The sequence below is a fragment of the Amphibalanus amphitrite genome, unplaced genomic scaffold (genome assembly GCF_019059575.1).
Source record: "Amphibalanus amphitrite isolate SeventyFive unplaced genomic scaffold, NRLGWU_Aamphi_draft 000195F_arrow, whole genome shotgun sequence".
NCBI classification, from domain to species: domain Eukaryota; kingdom Metazoa; phylum Arthropoda; class Thecostraca; order Balanomorpha; family Balanidae; genus Amphibalanus; species Amphibalanus amphitrite.
In genome coordinates this window covers 645,995-659,941 of record NW_024881690.1, presented here as the reverse complement: position 1 = coordinate 659,941, position 13,947 = coordinate 645,995, and the positions used below count along the sequence as shown (strand labels likewise).

The 13,947-nt window shown below is 49.8% G+C and overlaps 1 protein-coding gene across 8 annotated transcripts in view; it reads left to right on the top strand.

The window, feature by feature from the left end:
- The window catches only part of LOC122384658 (alanine--glyoxylate aminotransferase 2, mitochondrial-like), an 82,263-nt gene that overhangs the window by 44,365 nt on the left and 23,951 nt on the right, over positions 1-13,947 (top strand). For 4 of the 8 annotated variants that reach the window (XR_006257076.1, XR_006257077.1, XR_006257075.1 and 1 more), the window contains exon 2: positions 1,877-3,121. The exons of 1 other annotated variant lie outside the window; for it this stretch is intronic. Coding sequence is in view for 2 of the 7 variants with exons in the window: in XM_043372268.1 (XP_043228203.1) it covers positions 1,912-3,162 (1,251 nt within the window). In the remaining 5 variants the exon portion in view is untranslated. Of the gene's footprint in view, positions 1-1,114; positions 1,420-1,876; positions 3,479-13,947 lie in introns of those variants that run through there. 3 more of the 8 variants (XM_043372267.1, XM_043372268.1, XM_043372265.1) reach the window with 3 other exon arrangements.

Here is a 13,947-nt window from a genome sequence, read left to right as displayed (position 1 = left end):
ATTTGAATTTTGGCATGCTCATCCTCAATTGCATGATTAGGTATTCACTATGCCAGCATTTGTATTTATAACTTCAAGTTCAAAAAAGAGATAATCGATCTTTTTCCAAAACTAAGTGCACACCCGTTACTTGTTACTTGAGAGATTCCGGCACCGTTGTATATCAACTTACCACGATGAAAACCATTAAATATTAGCGCACAGGGACCGTAGAAATGAGGATGAAACCACTTTCAGCATCGCCTATGAATTAGCAATACATTTGACACGTGCCCCGAAAAAGTCTTCAATTTTATCGCGTCGTGTTTGAAACAGAGGTGGAAACATGCAGAACATGGTAGCAAACCAAAAATCCTTTACCACTTACCTTTGTCATAGGGTCTGCTCCCTTCACTAGTGTTGAAGAGATCGGACCTCAGGTCTTCCCTTTACCACTTCCCTTCAAGTAAAAAAAAGCATTGTCTTCTACCACAAATTTGCTAATTAACAATTTATCGCCTTTGAATTGAATATGTGTGAATAAGAAAAGATAAATAAAACCCTTTTGACGAGTTTTTCCTTAAAATTTGTATAAAATGCTCTTAATTAAAGGGACCCTCCCACCTTAACATTAGTTTTGAGTTGAGATAGCCAAGTTTGCGGCCAGGCTCAGAAACCACCATTTATCCTGGTCGCAACCCCCGCAGCTTTATGGTGTTCAAGAAATTTCTTCCCTTTACTTGCAGGGTGGGACCAGCTTGGTCCCTATCTCTTAACCATTACGGGAATCTGATGACGTCATCAGGCTTTCGAACGTCCGTTAAATGTTTGACTAAAACGTTTTGTAGCACGCGGTGGTATATGCTGCTTTGCGCGCAACAAATGCCGCACTTTCAAATAAAGTCGCTAGGAATAGCGGAGATCCCAAAAAGTAAACAAAAGTAAAAGTCTAATATCTTGAAAACCGGTGAATATTTTTCGATGAAATTTGGTAGATATTCGTTTTTGCTCTTTCTGAACCGAGCGACATCACTTTCATGCAAATTCATTAACTTTTTTGAAGGTGGGAGGGTCCCTTTAAAATCGACAAAGTTTTTCCTTTCCCTGAAATCCTTCACAATGCTAAGAGATCGGCCTTTCTTCATGCTAGTATACTAGGAAACCTTCAACATTAATTTGCTAAATGTACGTCTTTGCTGTTGAAATTAATATTGGTATTACGAAATTTGTCACAACATTCAAGAAAAATAACAATGAATCTCTATGATGCCAAAATGTAATGAAAAGTGTCATACATGCTATCGTAGTGATGAGCATTTTCACCGGCGAAAAAGATGGCATCAAATGGAACTTTGGGAGGCGATTGCGCGTTACAGGGTGAGGATAACGGAAAATGGACTGGACATCTGTGGTGAGGGCGGGCACCTCTTACGAAAACCGGTAAGTGAAAAAAAGGTGACAGTCTACCTTTAACTGGATTTGATGTGTCCACTGGTAACATGTCTGTTGGTTGACTTAGGTTGACAGTTCTGAACACCATGTTTTTAAACCCTGTTTCGTTAGGTCAGTCTGTTGTTTTCATCACCTGATCCTTCTTGCTGCTCCTCTGGCTCTACTAGTTCACACTTTACAGGCCTTTCTCTATCGAATATGACAGCTGTAAAACACTACATATGGTTCGTTTTTTAAAGTTTGACCCTCACTAAACATCTTGAACATAGCACAAGAATTGCTAGCTGAATTAGCTAGCTGAAAAGTAATTCATTCCTGTGTCTGCAGGCTTCAGTATCATGACTATAGCAAAACATATTTACCGACATCAACACTTCTATATATTTTGTATTTACCGGCATGCACACTCAGCGAGTAACAATGTGTGGTGTGTGCCAATCCACAGCTGAGAGCCTGCCCAGAGGCCGGTAGCGCAGCACAATGCGGGTGTTGTTTCTCCACCCGGACCTGGGTATCGGTGGCGCCGAGCGGCTGGTGGTGGACGCTGGACTGGCACTGCAGCGGCGCGGCCACCAGGTCTCGTACGTCACCGCCCACCACGACCGGCAGCACTGCTTCCCCGAGACGCGCGACCAGCTGCCGGTGACGGTGCGCGTCGCCTGGCTGCCCGGCTCCGTCTGCGGCCGCCTGCGCGCCCTCTGCGTTTACGTGCGCATGCTGTACGCGGCGCTGTGCGTGGTGCTGGCGCCCGGACCGCGGCCCGACCTGGTGTTCTGCGACCAGGTGTCGGCGTGCGTGCCGCTGCTGCGCTGGGCCGGCCTGCGCGTGCTCTTCTACTGCCACTTCCCGGACCAGCTGCTGACGGCGCGCCGCTCGGCGCTGAAGCGGCTCTACCGGGCGCCGCTCGACTGGCTCGAGGAGCGCTCCACGGGCGCCGCGCACCGCGTGCTCGTCAACAGCGCGTTCACGGGCGGAGTGTTCGCCGAGACGTTCCCCAGTCTGCGCGCCGGCCGGCAGCCGGACGTGCTGTACCCCTCGCTGGACCTGGCCGCCTTCGACGCGCCCCTGGAGACCACCGTGGAGCAGGTGCTGGGCGCCCCTCCGCCGCCGCACCTCCTCCTCTCCCTGAACCGGTTCGAGCGCAAGAAGAACCTGGCGCTGGCCCTGGATGCGCTGGCGGAGATGGAACGTCTTGACGCGGCGGCCGTGAGCCGCTGCCACCTGGTGTTAGCCGGCGGCTACGACCCGCAGAACGCCGAGAACATCGCACACCTGGCGGAGCTGGAGGCGCACGCCGCCGAGCTGGGGGTATCGGAGCGCGTTACCTTCCTCCGCTCGCCCAGCGACGCCGCCAAGCGCGCCCTGCTGCGCGCCGCCACGGCGGTCGTCTACACGCCCGACCGCGAGCACTTTGGTATCGTGCCGCTGGAGGCGATGTACTGCGGCGCGCCGGTGGTGGCCGCGGCCAGCGGCGGCCCGCTGGAGACGGTCGTCAGCGGCCAGACGGGCCTGCTGTGCGAGCCGCGCGCGCAGGAGTTCGCCGCTGCCCTGCTGCGGCTGGTGACCGAGCCAGAGACGGCGCGGCGGATGGGGGAGGCCGGCCGCCGGCGCGTGCTGGAGAACTTCTCGTTCCAGGCGTTCGGTGATCGGCTGGAGAAGATAGTGACTGAGGTGGTGGCTGAGACGGCTGGTAAGGAGGGCGATCTGGGCACTGAGAAAAAGACCGAGTGAACTCAAATGGGGGCGAATTCAGAGGCTTACATTGTTTGGGCATCTCTGGGACAATTCACGCTGCATGGACTTGTGATATGGGATTGGGCACTGGGGCACTGTCGCGTGTTCTGTCAATGCTTGTGATGGTTGTTGGTTTATTGGAAGTGTGACTGAATTCGCTTGTTTACCGTGATCTGGAATTACGAGGGGGCCACAATGTTTGCGTAATGCGAGTGTCGTTATTTTTGAGGTATATTTTCCTTGTTTGGCTGGTTGTATCACGTAATCAGTTGTTGATCGGTATTGTTCGTATAATAAATATTTTTCACCTTAATTCAAATGACTCGTCTTTTGGTGTTAAACATGTGCTGCTCGAATGCGCATGGATTCACAATGTATCGAAAGAAACATCAGATGTATATCTGTATTCGGAATGTTTAATCGGGATCCCGGCAGCTCCTCTGAAAATGCTTCACCTTAGCGTACGCCACTCCGCGGTCGCGGTGAATCTGCTTCGACCAAACAAACAGACCGGAGCGCCATGTGCCGTGCCTTCTCAGTTCTCACAAATGCTGACTGAACTAGACAGCAGTGCTCGATAGTCGATACTAAAAATGCAGCTGTTTTACAGTTTGTTTCACTCTTGGCATTTATTGCAGGTACAGAAAATTTGTTCAAACAATTATCGCAATTATCGGGATAAGGACTCAGAATTCCCGGCGGGTGTTACTCGTACTCGCGGTGGTCACTGGAGACGCGGTGCTGTGTGCAAGGTTTTAAGGTCGTCTTGTCTCGTGTTGTTTCACCTGCCATCTCCAATCGCCGAGAGCTTCAGAGCAATCATCAGGTAGGACGTTTGACCTGACCTCGGAGGTCAAAAGTCGCTGCGCCTGGTAACGGCGTACACGCTCTTTTTTTTCTGCTCGTTTTTCCGACTTCCACCTCCCTCGGCCGAGGCGTATATGAGAACGTACAGGTCCGGCGAGGTGGATAAATACGTTCCAGTCGTTTTTCGTGTCGAGTGTGTATACAGAGATTCCAGCGCCACCCTTCCCTGGCAGTCTGTGTGGTGAGCCGTGTAAGCCTGTGGACTGTGGACTGTGTATAGTGTATACAATTTACTTATAGCTAGCCTGTAGCGATCTGCCATGGGCTCCAGAGCAATGCACGCTGTTTACTGCACACTTCACAGCTACGCGGTGGCGGGTCACACCGGCCGCTATATCGCCATCGGTAAACATCTGCATCGCACTGACCTAATTTTAGCGCCTGTTTATGCACCATAATCGTCTGCAGTAAGCAATGCCAACGGTCAAAGTTCAAACCCAAGGCCGGGCTCAGTTTATCTCTATTATATAGGTACTAAATTACTAACTTGCCCTCGCCCGTTTTGGCGTTTTCACAGCCGCTAATGTATGGGGGTCGATCGGACCCTCAGCCATTTGGTCCGTGACAGACCTCTCCACCTCTCCCTCGGCTTGGACGTTTGTACCTAAATATCTGCTTTATCCAGGGTAACTTTTGAAAGGGAAAAGGGGGAATTTCCCCCCTTCGAAAATTCCGCTCCCCCTTTCAAATTGTGCGTGAAGGGCTAGGGAGGGAAGGGTTCCCCCTTTCAAATTTATTTTTGAGCCCATTTTCAATCAATTCGCTACTCAGATTCTATAATCATCGTTGATCAGACTCTAGTCATGAATCAACGTTGCTGGCGCTTAGATAATTTTCAATTTGAGGTTCCATCCAACCATTTTACGGTCAGTGCAGCGGGAACTCCAGATTTGACCCGATACCGATCGGATGGTCGGTGGGACCGTCTCTTGTCTTGTCTCTTCCGTCTCTTCGCAATCACTGACATATCGCTACAGGCGTCGGCGTAGATACCGGCGGGGGACGGGGGTCATGACCTTTCCGAACCAAGGGTCTTCCTTCGAACCAGGGTCCTTCAACCGGTCTTGGCCTAGCAAAAATAGTCACGTGTTAACCTCTCTCTATTTAGAAGGGCGCTACTTGATGTTTGGCCAGGGTAATAGGTTGATACTACTGATTGACATTTACAAGGGCGCAGTCAAGTTGGGACCTCCCCCGCCCCTTACTGCCAATGTAGGTACCTACGTATATTTTTTATACCTAAAATTTATTTTTTGGCAACCTAACAATATAAAGTGGCCAGAATCCGGGGAGAGAGTAGGATTTGGGGTTAGGTAAGGTTTTGCAGGCGCCATCCTAACAAAAACCTAATGACATTGGGCCCCCCTTTCAGATGCCCCTGGATTCGCCCTTGCCCCAACTTAATTCCCCCTCTCGACTTTTCCTGTAAAAGTAACCCTGGCTTTATCCCGCGCACCGACGGGGGGGGGGGCGGATATCCGCCCCCTGAGGGTTTTCGTGAATAGCGGAAAACCGCGGCGAACATCCTACGGTTCAAGTTCAGGTCACCAGGTCACTTCGAATGACCCAACCTCAAATCACTTTTTTGCAACTTTGTCACCGTGTCAGAGCTACAGTAGATGATGGAGGCCTTTGCAAGTCGCATGATCTAATAAGGCTATTGGTAGCTACAATTTGTTTATCTCGGAATTTTTATATCGATGACCTAAGGTCAGGTCAATTTTTTGACCTCCCAATTGTAAGTCAATAGGGGAAAATAAATTTTGCTTTTGCTTGATTTTTTTTTCACTAAAACGCGTCGGAATGGCTAATATACCGTGAATGACATCACATACGATCAACTTTGACTACCTTGAGGCCTTTTCTGCTCTTGGGCAACGTAAGGTCATGTGACGTCGTCACAGGTCAACAAGGGTTTGCTTTTATAACTCCTTACAGGAATGAGATATAGCCGCGCAGATGGTCTCATTGTGTTCAGCTCGTCAAGGCGCATCGAATGATATAGGTACCTACATGATGACTTTGAGGTCACGTGACCGAAGGTCAACCCTTGACCTTGACCTTCCGAGGTCAACATGCATATGTTTCGATGCGGATCGACGAGAGGATCACGATGGTTGTATTGGTTTGTTCCTAGCTTAGCTACTTCGAAAGTTATTCGAGAAAAACTTTCTTCATATCTGTCACCGCCAGTCGGTGCGCGGGTGTGATGCGAAGCCGTGGAAATTTCAGACGGCTCCGACTGCGGCTCCGGCTCCGGAGAAAAAAATCGGCTCCGGCTCCGGGTGAAATGTCATGGCGGCTCCGGCTCCGGCTCCGGCTCCGAGTCAAATGGTCCGGCTCCGGGGGCTCTGACTCCGGCGCCGGCTCCAGTAGGTACTCAGTGCATCCTCCCGCGCCCCACTGGGGTCTGTGTATATAACAAGCCCCACTTGGGGGGGGGGGGGCTATTCATAGCCCCCCTCCTAACTCCGAAACTACTGGGCCGATCGTCAAAATTGAAACGGTATCTGATAGCCCCGGAAAAACTCTCGAGCTAAACCTAATTTCATTGACCTCGAGGTCACCGATGACGTCACAGGTCAGGTCAAAGTAAAAATTATCGATATTAGGCTTGTTTACTTTTTGGGTTCTGACTGCCGTCTTACAAGTCAGATCAGGCCGATTTTTGGTTTACACACTCGTGAACATCTGCTTTAGATACCCTGAGGGTACGAAAATTGTACTTTGATTTTCAGGTCAGGGTCAGGTCATCATAGGTCACGGAAATCTTATGTCATAAACTGGTCACGTGACACTCCATTTAGGCCATAGATTTCGAATTCGGTGTCGCCTGTGTTATTTGAGGCCATTTTCATCTGAATATAGCTGAGGTCAGGCCACTTTCAGGTCAAAAAGGTCAAATTTTCAAAGTTGAGATTTTTCAAAAAAAAATATCCATCAGAAGCAGTTTGAGCTCAGAAACACGATGGTGCTATTTATATTGGTGTACAATGCCAAATTCATACAGAAATATTTATTTGAAAAAATTAAATTGTGAAATTTTTGCTATAATGCGTATAACCTGGCCATTTTTGAAGATATCCCAGCTAACATTTTGCCGTTGTTACAACGTCGTTTAAACGTTGTCAAATGATTACCACAACGTTCCGATTTATCGTTGTGACAACGTAATTTTGTAGACTCCAGACAACGGCGTGACAACGTCATCCGACCATGCATTTGAATGTCATCACAACGTTTCTGTAACGTGGCCGTGACGTCCCAAAACCGTTCTTACAACGTCCCGCCAACGTTATGAAATGTTTTCTGTAACGTGGCAACAGTGTTTCTGGAACGTTGTCACCACGTTTCCGCAACGTGACTACAAGGAGTATAGAACGCTTTGGCAACGTCTCTGCGACGTTTTTATCACGTGCGCACCACGTTGTCGCTACTTCGTATTGCCGTCCCTGCGACCCTGAGTAAACGTCCTTTCGCAACGTCCTTTCAACGTGTTCGCAACATACTCAGAATGTGTTTCCGACGCTCTCTTCCCGTTCCCGAATTGTAAAAAAGGCATGTAAGAAGTGTATATTTCAATACATCACACGGGTCAATTTACACAACAAAAAAAAAAAAACGACAGCGGCGGCATCGGTGATGGGGCATGGGGCCCAGGGGCGCCCCCATGGGGGCGTGGGACGGAATTGGGTTCTACCGGCTCTAGCGCTAGCCGCTAGCACGCCAGAACTGGTGGAAGTTCACTTCTTCACTAACCCTCGCTGGGAGGATCACTCGGCGGACTGTTAGGCACCGGCTCATTTGCGGCCTCGATGTCCCTAGGCAGCTGGCAGTGCCTGACCAGACGGTCTGCGCACCCCCCGTTCCGGTCGCAGCTTCCGGACAGCCACTTCGCTACCGCATTGCCGACAGTAGTAGGGGAAGGTGGGGTAAGACGGCCCAGCGGGGCAAGACGGACCACCAGCCCTCCCGGCTGAACCGCTGCTGGTATCTACTGCTTTATGCACTCACTATGTTTGTTTTCCTTCGTAACAATGGCCACCTTGAGCTCATGCTGCTAGGATGCATAGCTTTTGAGTTATTGAGAAAAATGTTGTTTTTCGTCAAACCGATGTAATATAAGAGGTCTACGGGTGATTCAATTACGGCGCCTTTCTTGCATGATTAGTTTCTATTTTGCACTTAACTGTGAAGAACAAAGTTATCTGGCTAAAACTTGCTAGAGTAAGTCATAAGCATGTGTTCTATTATATTTATTCCGTTTTTTTTTTTTGTTCTCGAAAAGTCAAAAAGTAAAGATAAAAATACAAATTTTGAATTTTAGTATATATAATTTTCGAAACTTTCAAAATTTTAAAAATTCGAGATAGAAGTTTGATAGCACAAACCATTTTAATTCCTCTCATGCATAGAAATTCGATCTAGCTTAAAAACTGAGCTCTTGGGAGCGATTCCCGTGGTTGAACAATGAACCACGGGAATCGCTCCCAAGAGCTCAGTTTTTAAGCTAGATCGAATTTCTATGCATGAGAGGAATTAGAATGGATTGTGCTATCAAACTTCTATCTCGAATTTTTAAAATTTCGAAAGTTTCGAAAATTATATATATTAAAATTGTTTTGCGTCAAATTTGGCCGTACATGACGTCACTCTGACGTCGTTTCCGGCAGACCTATGATATATACGAAGTTCAAATTTTGACACAAGGTGTCAAATTAATGCAGCCGAAGGTACTGAAAGTTTGGCGGCAATACGTCAAGCGGTTTAGAAGTTATTGCAGAAAAACGGGAGGGGGGCTATGAATAGCCCCCCCCCCCGTTTGGCGCGGGCTAAATACGGGTGGGAAGAAAAAAGACGAAGGGATTGGTTCACTTTGGCAGCTGCCTCTGTAGGGGAGAGGAGTGGGGCAATGGCGACACCATAAGCATTTTGCTCAATAGCTTAGCTATTTGAAGCTATTTTATGGTGATTTTGACTGTGGTTATAGCCAAAGGAATAGGCTTTCAGATAGCACCCAGTTTTAGTATCTCAGATCACTGATGACAGATTCAGAGCCTACGCGAAAATGTGGTGAAAAATGGAGGTGCAAAAAAGCGAGGGGTAATGCCGGCCACTAAGTGCAATAGCACAAAAGTCGAAATATCGTCACTGGTATTCATCCTTAAATCGTTCTTTCGATGGAAATTTAAGTGAGAATTAAGAAACGACAACTGTATTCAGCAGTTAACTGTACACTGCACTGCAACACAACACTGCACTCGCTGCAACACAACAGCGCGGTGCCAACAGAGCAGCAAACTAACACAACCGTAAACACAGCAAGCAAACTAACACAGCCGTAAACACAGCAACCCGAAACGTTGAGCTTTAACGACAGAAGTCGCAAACAAAAACGCGTGGAGTCATTCCGGACACGTGTCCGGTATTACCCCGAGGTCAGCTTTATTTTAAGAAAGCAGACAGCAGTCAAAGGCATTGCGCCGCAAACGCCTCACAGCCAGCAGTCGCCTAAGAAAGGCTTAATTGAAGGTCATTGCAAAGCAGCACTTCTTAAAATGCGTTAACACATTTCACAGTCAGCAAATACAGGGTGTTTCTGAAAATGTTGACACATTTATTTCTCCTATATCTCGCATGTTTATTGACGCACACACATTGTCATAGGCTACAACTAATCAGTCATCATTGGAAATTCACATCCATCGCCAATGATCACTATTTGATCCCATTCCCGGAACCTAGAGCAGGTGCTCGAAGTGACCACCACATCAAGCCACACAGAGTTTGGCCCGACGGTGCACTGCTTCCAGAACTCGGCGGCGCTCCTGGGGTGTCACCGCCCTCAAGCACGCGCAGACCGCAGCCTTCAGCTCGGGAATGTTTCGGGGTTCAGTACTCTAGGCTCTTTCCTTGACATGACCCCAGAGGTAGAAGTCCGCCTGCGTGAGGTCCGGAGACCTCGGTGGCCACCTTGTGGGGGTGCCTTGGGAGATGAGCCCCCTTCCCCCCCCCCGAAGCGCTCCTGTAGCCACTGTAGGGTCACAGTGGCTGCATGAGCGGGGCACCATCCTGCTACTCGTTGATGGTGTCCACACACTTCCGCTGGAGTGCAGTCCACTGAGAACTTCTTGAGCACCTGCAGATAGCGCTCTGCCGTCACTGTGAGGACGTCGCCCGCGTCATCTTCGATCCAGATTGGGCTGATAATTGCCCGTGCTGCTCACAGCGCACCACGCAGTGCATCGGGGCGGGTGCAGCTGATCTTCTGCGACCTCGTCCTGGGCCTTCTCACTCCAGATCCGGTTGTCCAAATCAGATCCAGATCCAGATCCAGATAAGCGCCATTGTGTCAAAACAACTGAACTGGTTTCGAAGTAGAAATGCACTATCTTAGCTTTTTCCTTCGTGTCAGTAATACGGCGTGATGAATGAAAGCACCGATGCTGTCAAACAAATGTCCAAAAACTCTTTTTTCGTCTCGTGTATTGAACACGTGCATTTAAATGCAGTAAATTCCTCGAAATATCAAAACAAATGTGTCAACATTTTCAGAAACACCCTGTAGATGCAACAAAAATTAAAAATCAGATACGAAAAACACATTTAACGCTATAAAAATGAAAATAATGGAGCTACCGCGACAAACTTGCACCACGTGCTAGAATGGCGCTCAACTGAAATGTAAACAACATCAGCTGATTAGTGATGAACAAAGTACTCACTAGAGATGGGTGGCCGGCATTACCCACCGTCCGCCATTGCCCCACTCTCCCCTATTTGCATAACAAGGTGATTTTGAATACCACATGTTTCACTGCCTTGTACTTTCAAACCGGAGTAGGTCAATAATTCTTTTCCTCTTCAAAAAAAGGAGCCGGAGTCGCCACCTTTTTTTGACGGCTCCGCCTCCGGCTCCAGCTCCGGGCTATATTGTTTCACGGCTCCGGCTCCGGCTCCGGCTCCGGGCAAAATATGCCGACTCCGGCGGCTCCGGCTCCAGCTCCGGCTCCGGCTCCGCACCGCACCCCTGCTGGTGACCTGGCCTATGACCTGACCTGGTATCATCAGTGACCTCCAATAGCAACATATTTAGGGGAGACCCGGGAGGTAGGGGAGAGTGGGGCAAAGCGGCCACCCGGGGCAAAGCGGCCACCCATCGTTTTAGCCCTTCATAGCTGGCGTCAGTTCCAATTTATGGTTTCCAATTATACTTCTCTTCACGGTCGTTCGAATGAGCCAGACCGGGGTTTCAGGCCCATCACCATTGTTCTGTGAAACACGGAAAAGCATTTCTTGCCAGGTTACCAACTATGTTTACAATTTTTAAATGTTATGTTATTCCATAACCGTTTGGAATTTTTATAAGCGTTCTTGTCCATGCATTGCATGGTTATCGTACATGTATTCTACCAATTTTAATGTTTTTTACCCCACTAATAGCTAAGCTGGAATATTTTTGTCTCGGACGGTATGCGCGGGGCAAAGTGGCCGGGGCAAAGTGGCCACCCCCCAATTGGCCATAAGCTGCTTCCATCTACTATTATAAATCTTAAAAAGTCCGCCGCCGCCGCCCACGCCGCCGTCGGGGTTACGCAGTCGGTGTTACTCCCAAAAACGCCTATTGCAGCGCCGTCGATTGACGCACGAGGGTGAAATTTTCACGACTCGTGGGTCACGTAATTCAACAGGTCGTATTAAATTTTGGGCACGATGCGGCCAGGGGTGCGCCCGTGGCGCGTGCTCATGTGCGCCATGGGGTTAGCATTAGAATCGCGACCGGCGCCGAGCAGAGGGCACGTGCTTTAGGCTCAGTTGTTCGCTTAAAAAACTGAGTGAAAGCATCAGAGCCGGCAGGTCGTTGACCTTTGACAACGAAGGCCGACACAGGGCACCGCTCGCCAAGGGGATTCGCCAGTAAATACAATTAATTTGTTTTTGCAATATCTCAGCCGTTTCTGGGCCGATTTAGCTGAAACTTGGACTGTCGGTGGTAGTATATGATAGGGTAGGGTAGGGTAGGGTAGGGTAGGGGTAGGGGTAGGGTAGGGAAGGGTAGGGTAGTGTAGGGGTAGGGTAGGGTAGGGTAGGGTAGGGGTAGGGGTAGGATAGGGTAGGGTAGTGTAGGGGTAGGGTAGGGTAGGGTAGGGGTAGGGTAGGGTAGTGTAGGGGTAGGGTAGGGTGGGGTAGGGAAGGGTAGGGTAGGGGTAGGGTAGGGTAGGGCAGTGTAGGGGTAGGGTTAGGGTAGGGTAAGGTAGGGTAGGGTAGGGTAGGGTAGGGTAGGGTAGGGGTAGGGTAGGGTAGGGTAGTGTGGTAGGGTAGGGTAGTGTAGGGGTAGGGTAGGGTAGTGTAGGGGTAGGGTAGGGTAGGGGTAGGGTATGGTAGGGGTAGGGTAGGGTAGGATAGGGGTAGGGTAGGGTAGGGTAGTGTAGGGGTAGGGTAGGGTAGGGTAGGGTAGGGTAGAGTAGGGTAGGGTAGGGTAGGGTAGGGTAGGGTAGGGTTGGGTAGTGTAAGGGTAGGGTAGGGTAGGGGTAGGGATAGGGTAGGTTAGTGTAGGAGTAGGGTAGGGTAGGGTAGGGTAGTGTAGGAGTAGGGTAGGGTATGGTAGGGTAGGGTAGGGTAGGGGTAGGGTAGGGTAGGGTAGGAGTAGGGTAGGGTAGGGTAGGGTAGAGTAGGGTAGTGTAGGGGTAGGGTAGGGTAGGGTGGGGTTGCATTGAGTAACATCCTAACTTACAAAGGGCTCGAACAACTCGCATGCATCACCATCATACTTTACAGTTCAATTAAAAGCAGTTACCAAGTTCTACACAAATAATACCAATAAAAATGCAACTTTCTTCACCCAAACTAATGCATCCGTTAATCATACATATCAAAACATACAGTTATCGCGTGAACCTGTACCTCTAGTCTACTATTATAAATCTTAAAAAGTCCGCCGCCGTCGGGGTTACGCAGCCGGCGTTACTCCCAAAAACGCCTATTGCGGCGCCGTCGATTGACGCACGAGGGTGAAATTTTCACGACTCGTGGGTCACGTAATTCAACAGGTCGTATTAAATTTTGGGCACGATTCGGCCGGGGGTGCACCTGTGGCGCGTGCTCATGTGCGCCATAGGGATAGCATTAGAATCGCGACCGGCGCCGAGCAGAGGGCACGTGCTTTAGGCCCAGTTGTTCGCTTAAAAAACTGAGTGAAAAGCATCAGAGCCGGCAGGTCATTGAACTTTGACAACAAAGGCCGACACAGGGCACCGCTCGCCAAGGGGATTCGCCAGTAAATACAATTAATTCGTGTTTGCAATATCTCGGCCGTTTCTGGGCCGATTTAGCTGAAACTTGGACTGTCGGTGGTAGTGTAGGGTAGGGTAGGGTAGGGTAGGGTAGGGTAGGGTAGGGTAGGGTAGGGTGGGGTAGGGTAGGGTAGGGTAGGGGTAGGGGTAGGATAGGGTAGGGTAGTGTAGGGGTAGGGTAGGGTAGGGGTAAGGTAGGGTAGGGTAGGGTAGGGTAGTGAAGGGGTAGGGTAGGGTAGGGTGGGGTAGGGTAGGGTAGGGGTAGGGTAGGGAAGGGCAGTGTAGGGGTAGGGTAGTGTAGGGGTAGGGTAGGGTAGGGGTAGGGTATGGTAGGGGTAGGGTAGGGTAGGGTAGGATAGGGGTAGGGTAGGGTAGGGTAGGGTAGGGTGGGGTAGGGTAGGGTGGGGTAGGGGTAGGATAGGGTAGGGTAGTGTAGGGGTAGGGTAGGGTAGGGGTAAGGTAGGGTAGGGTAGGGTAGGGTAGTGAAGGGGTAGGGTAGGGTGGGGTAGGGTAGGGTAGGGGTAGGGTAGGGAAGGGCAGTGTAGGGGTAGGGTTAGGGTAAGGTAGGGTAGGGTATGGTAGTGTAGGGTAGGGTAGGGTAGGGTAGGGTAGGGTAGGGGTA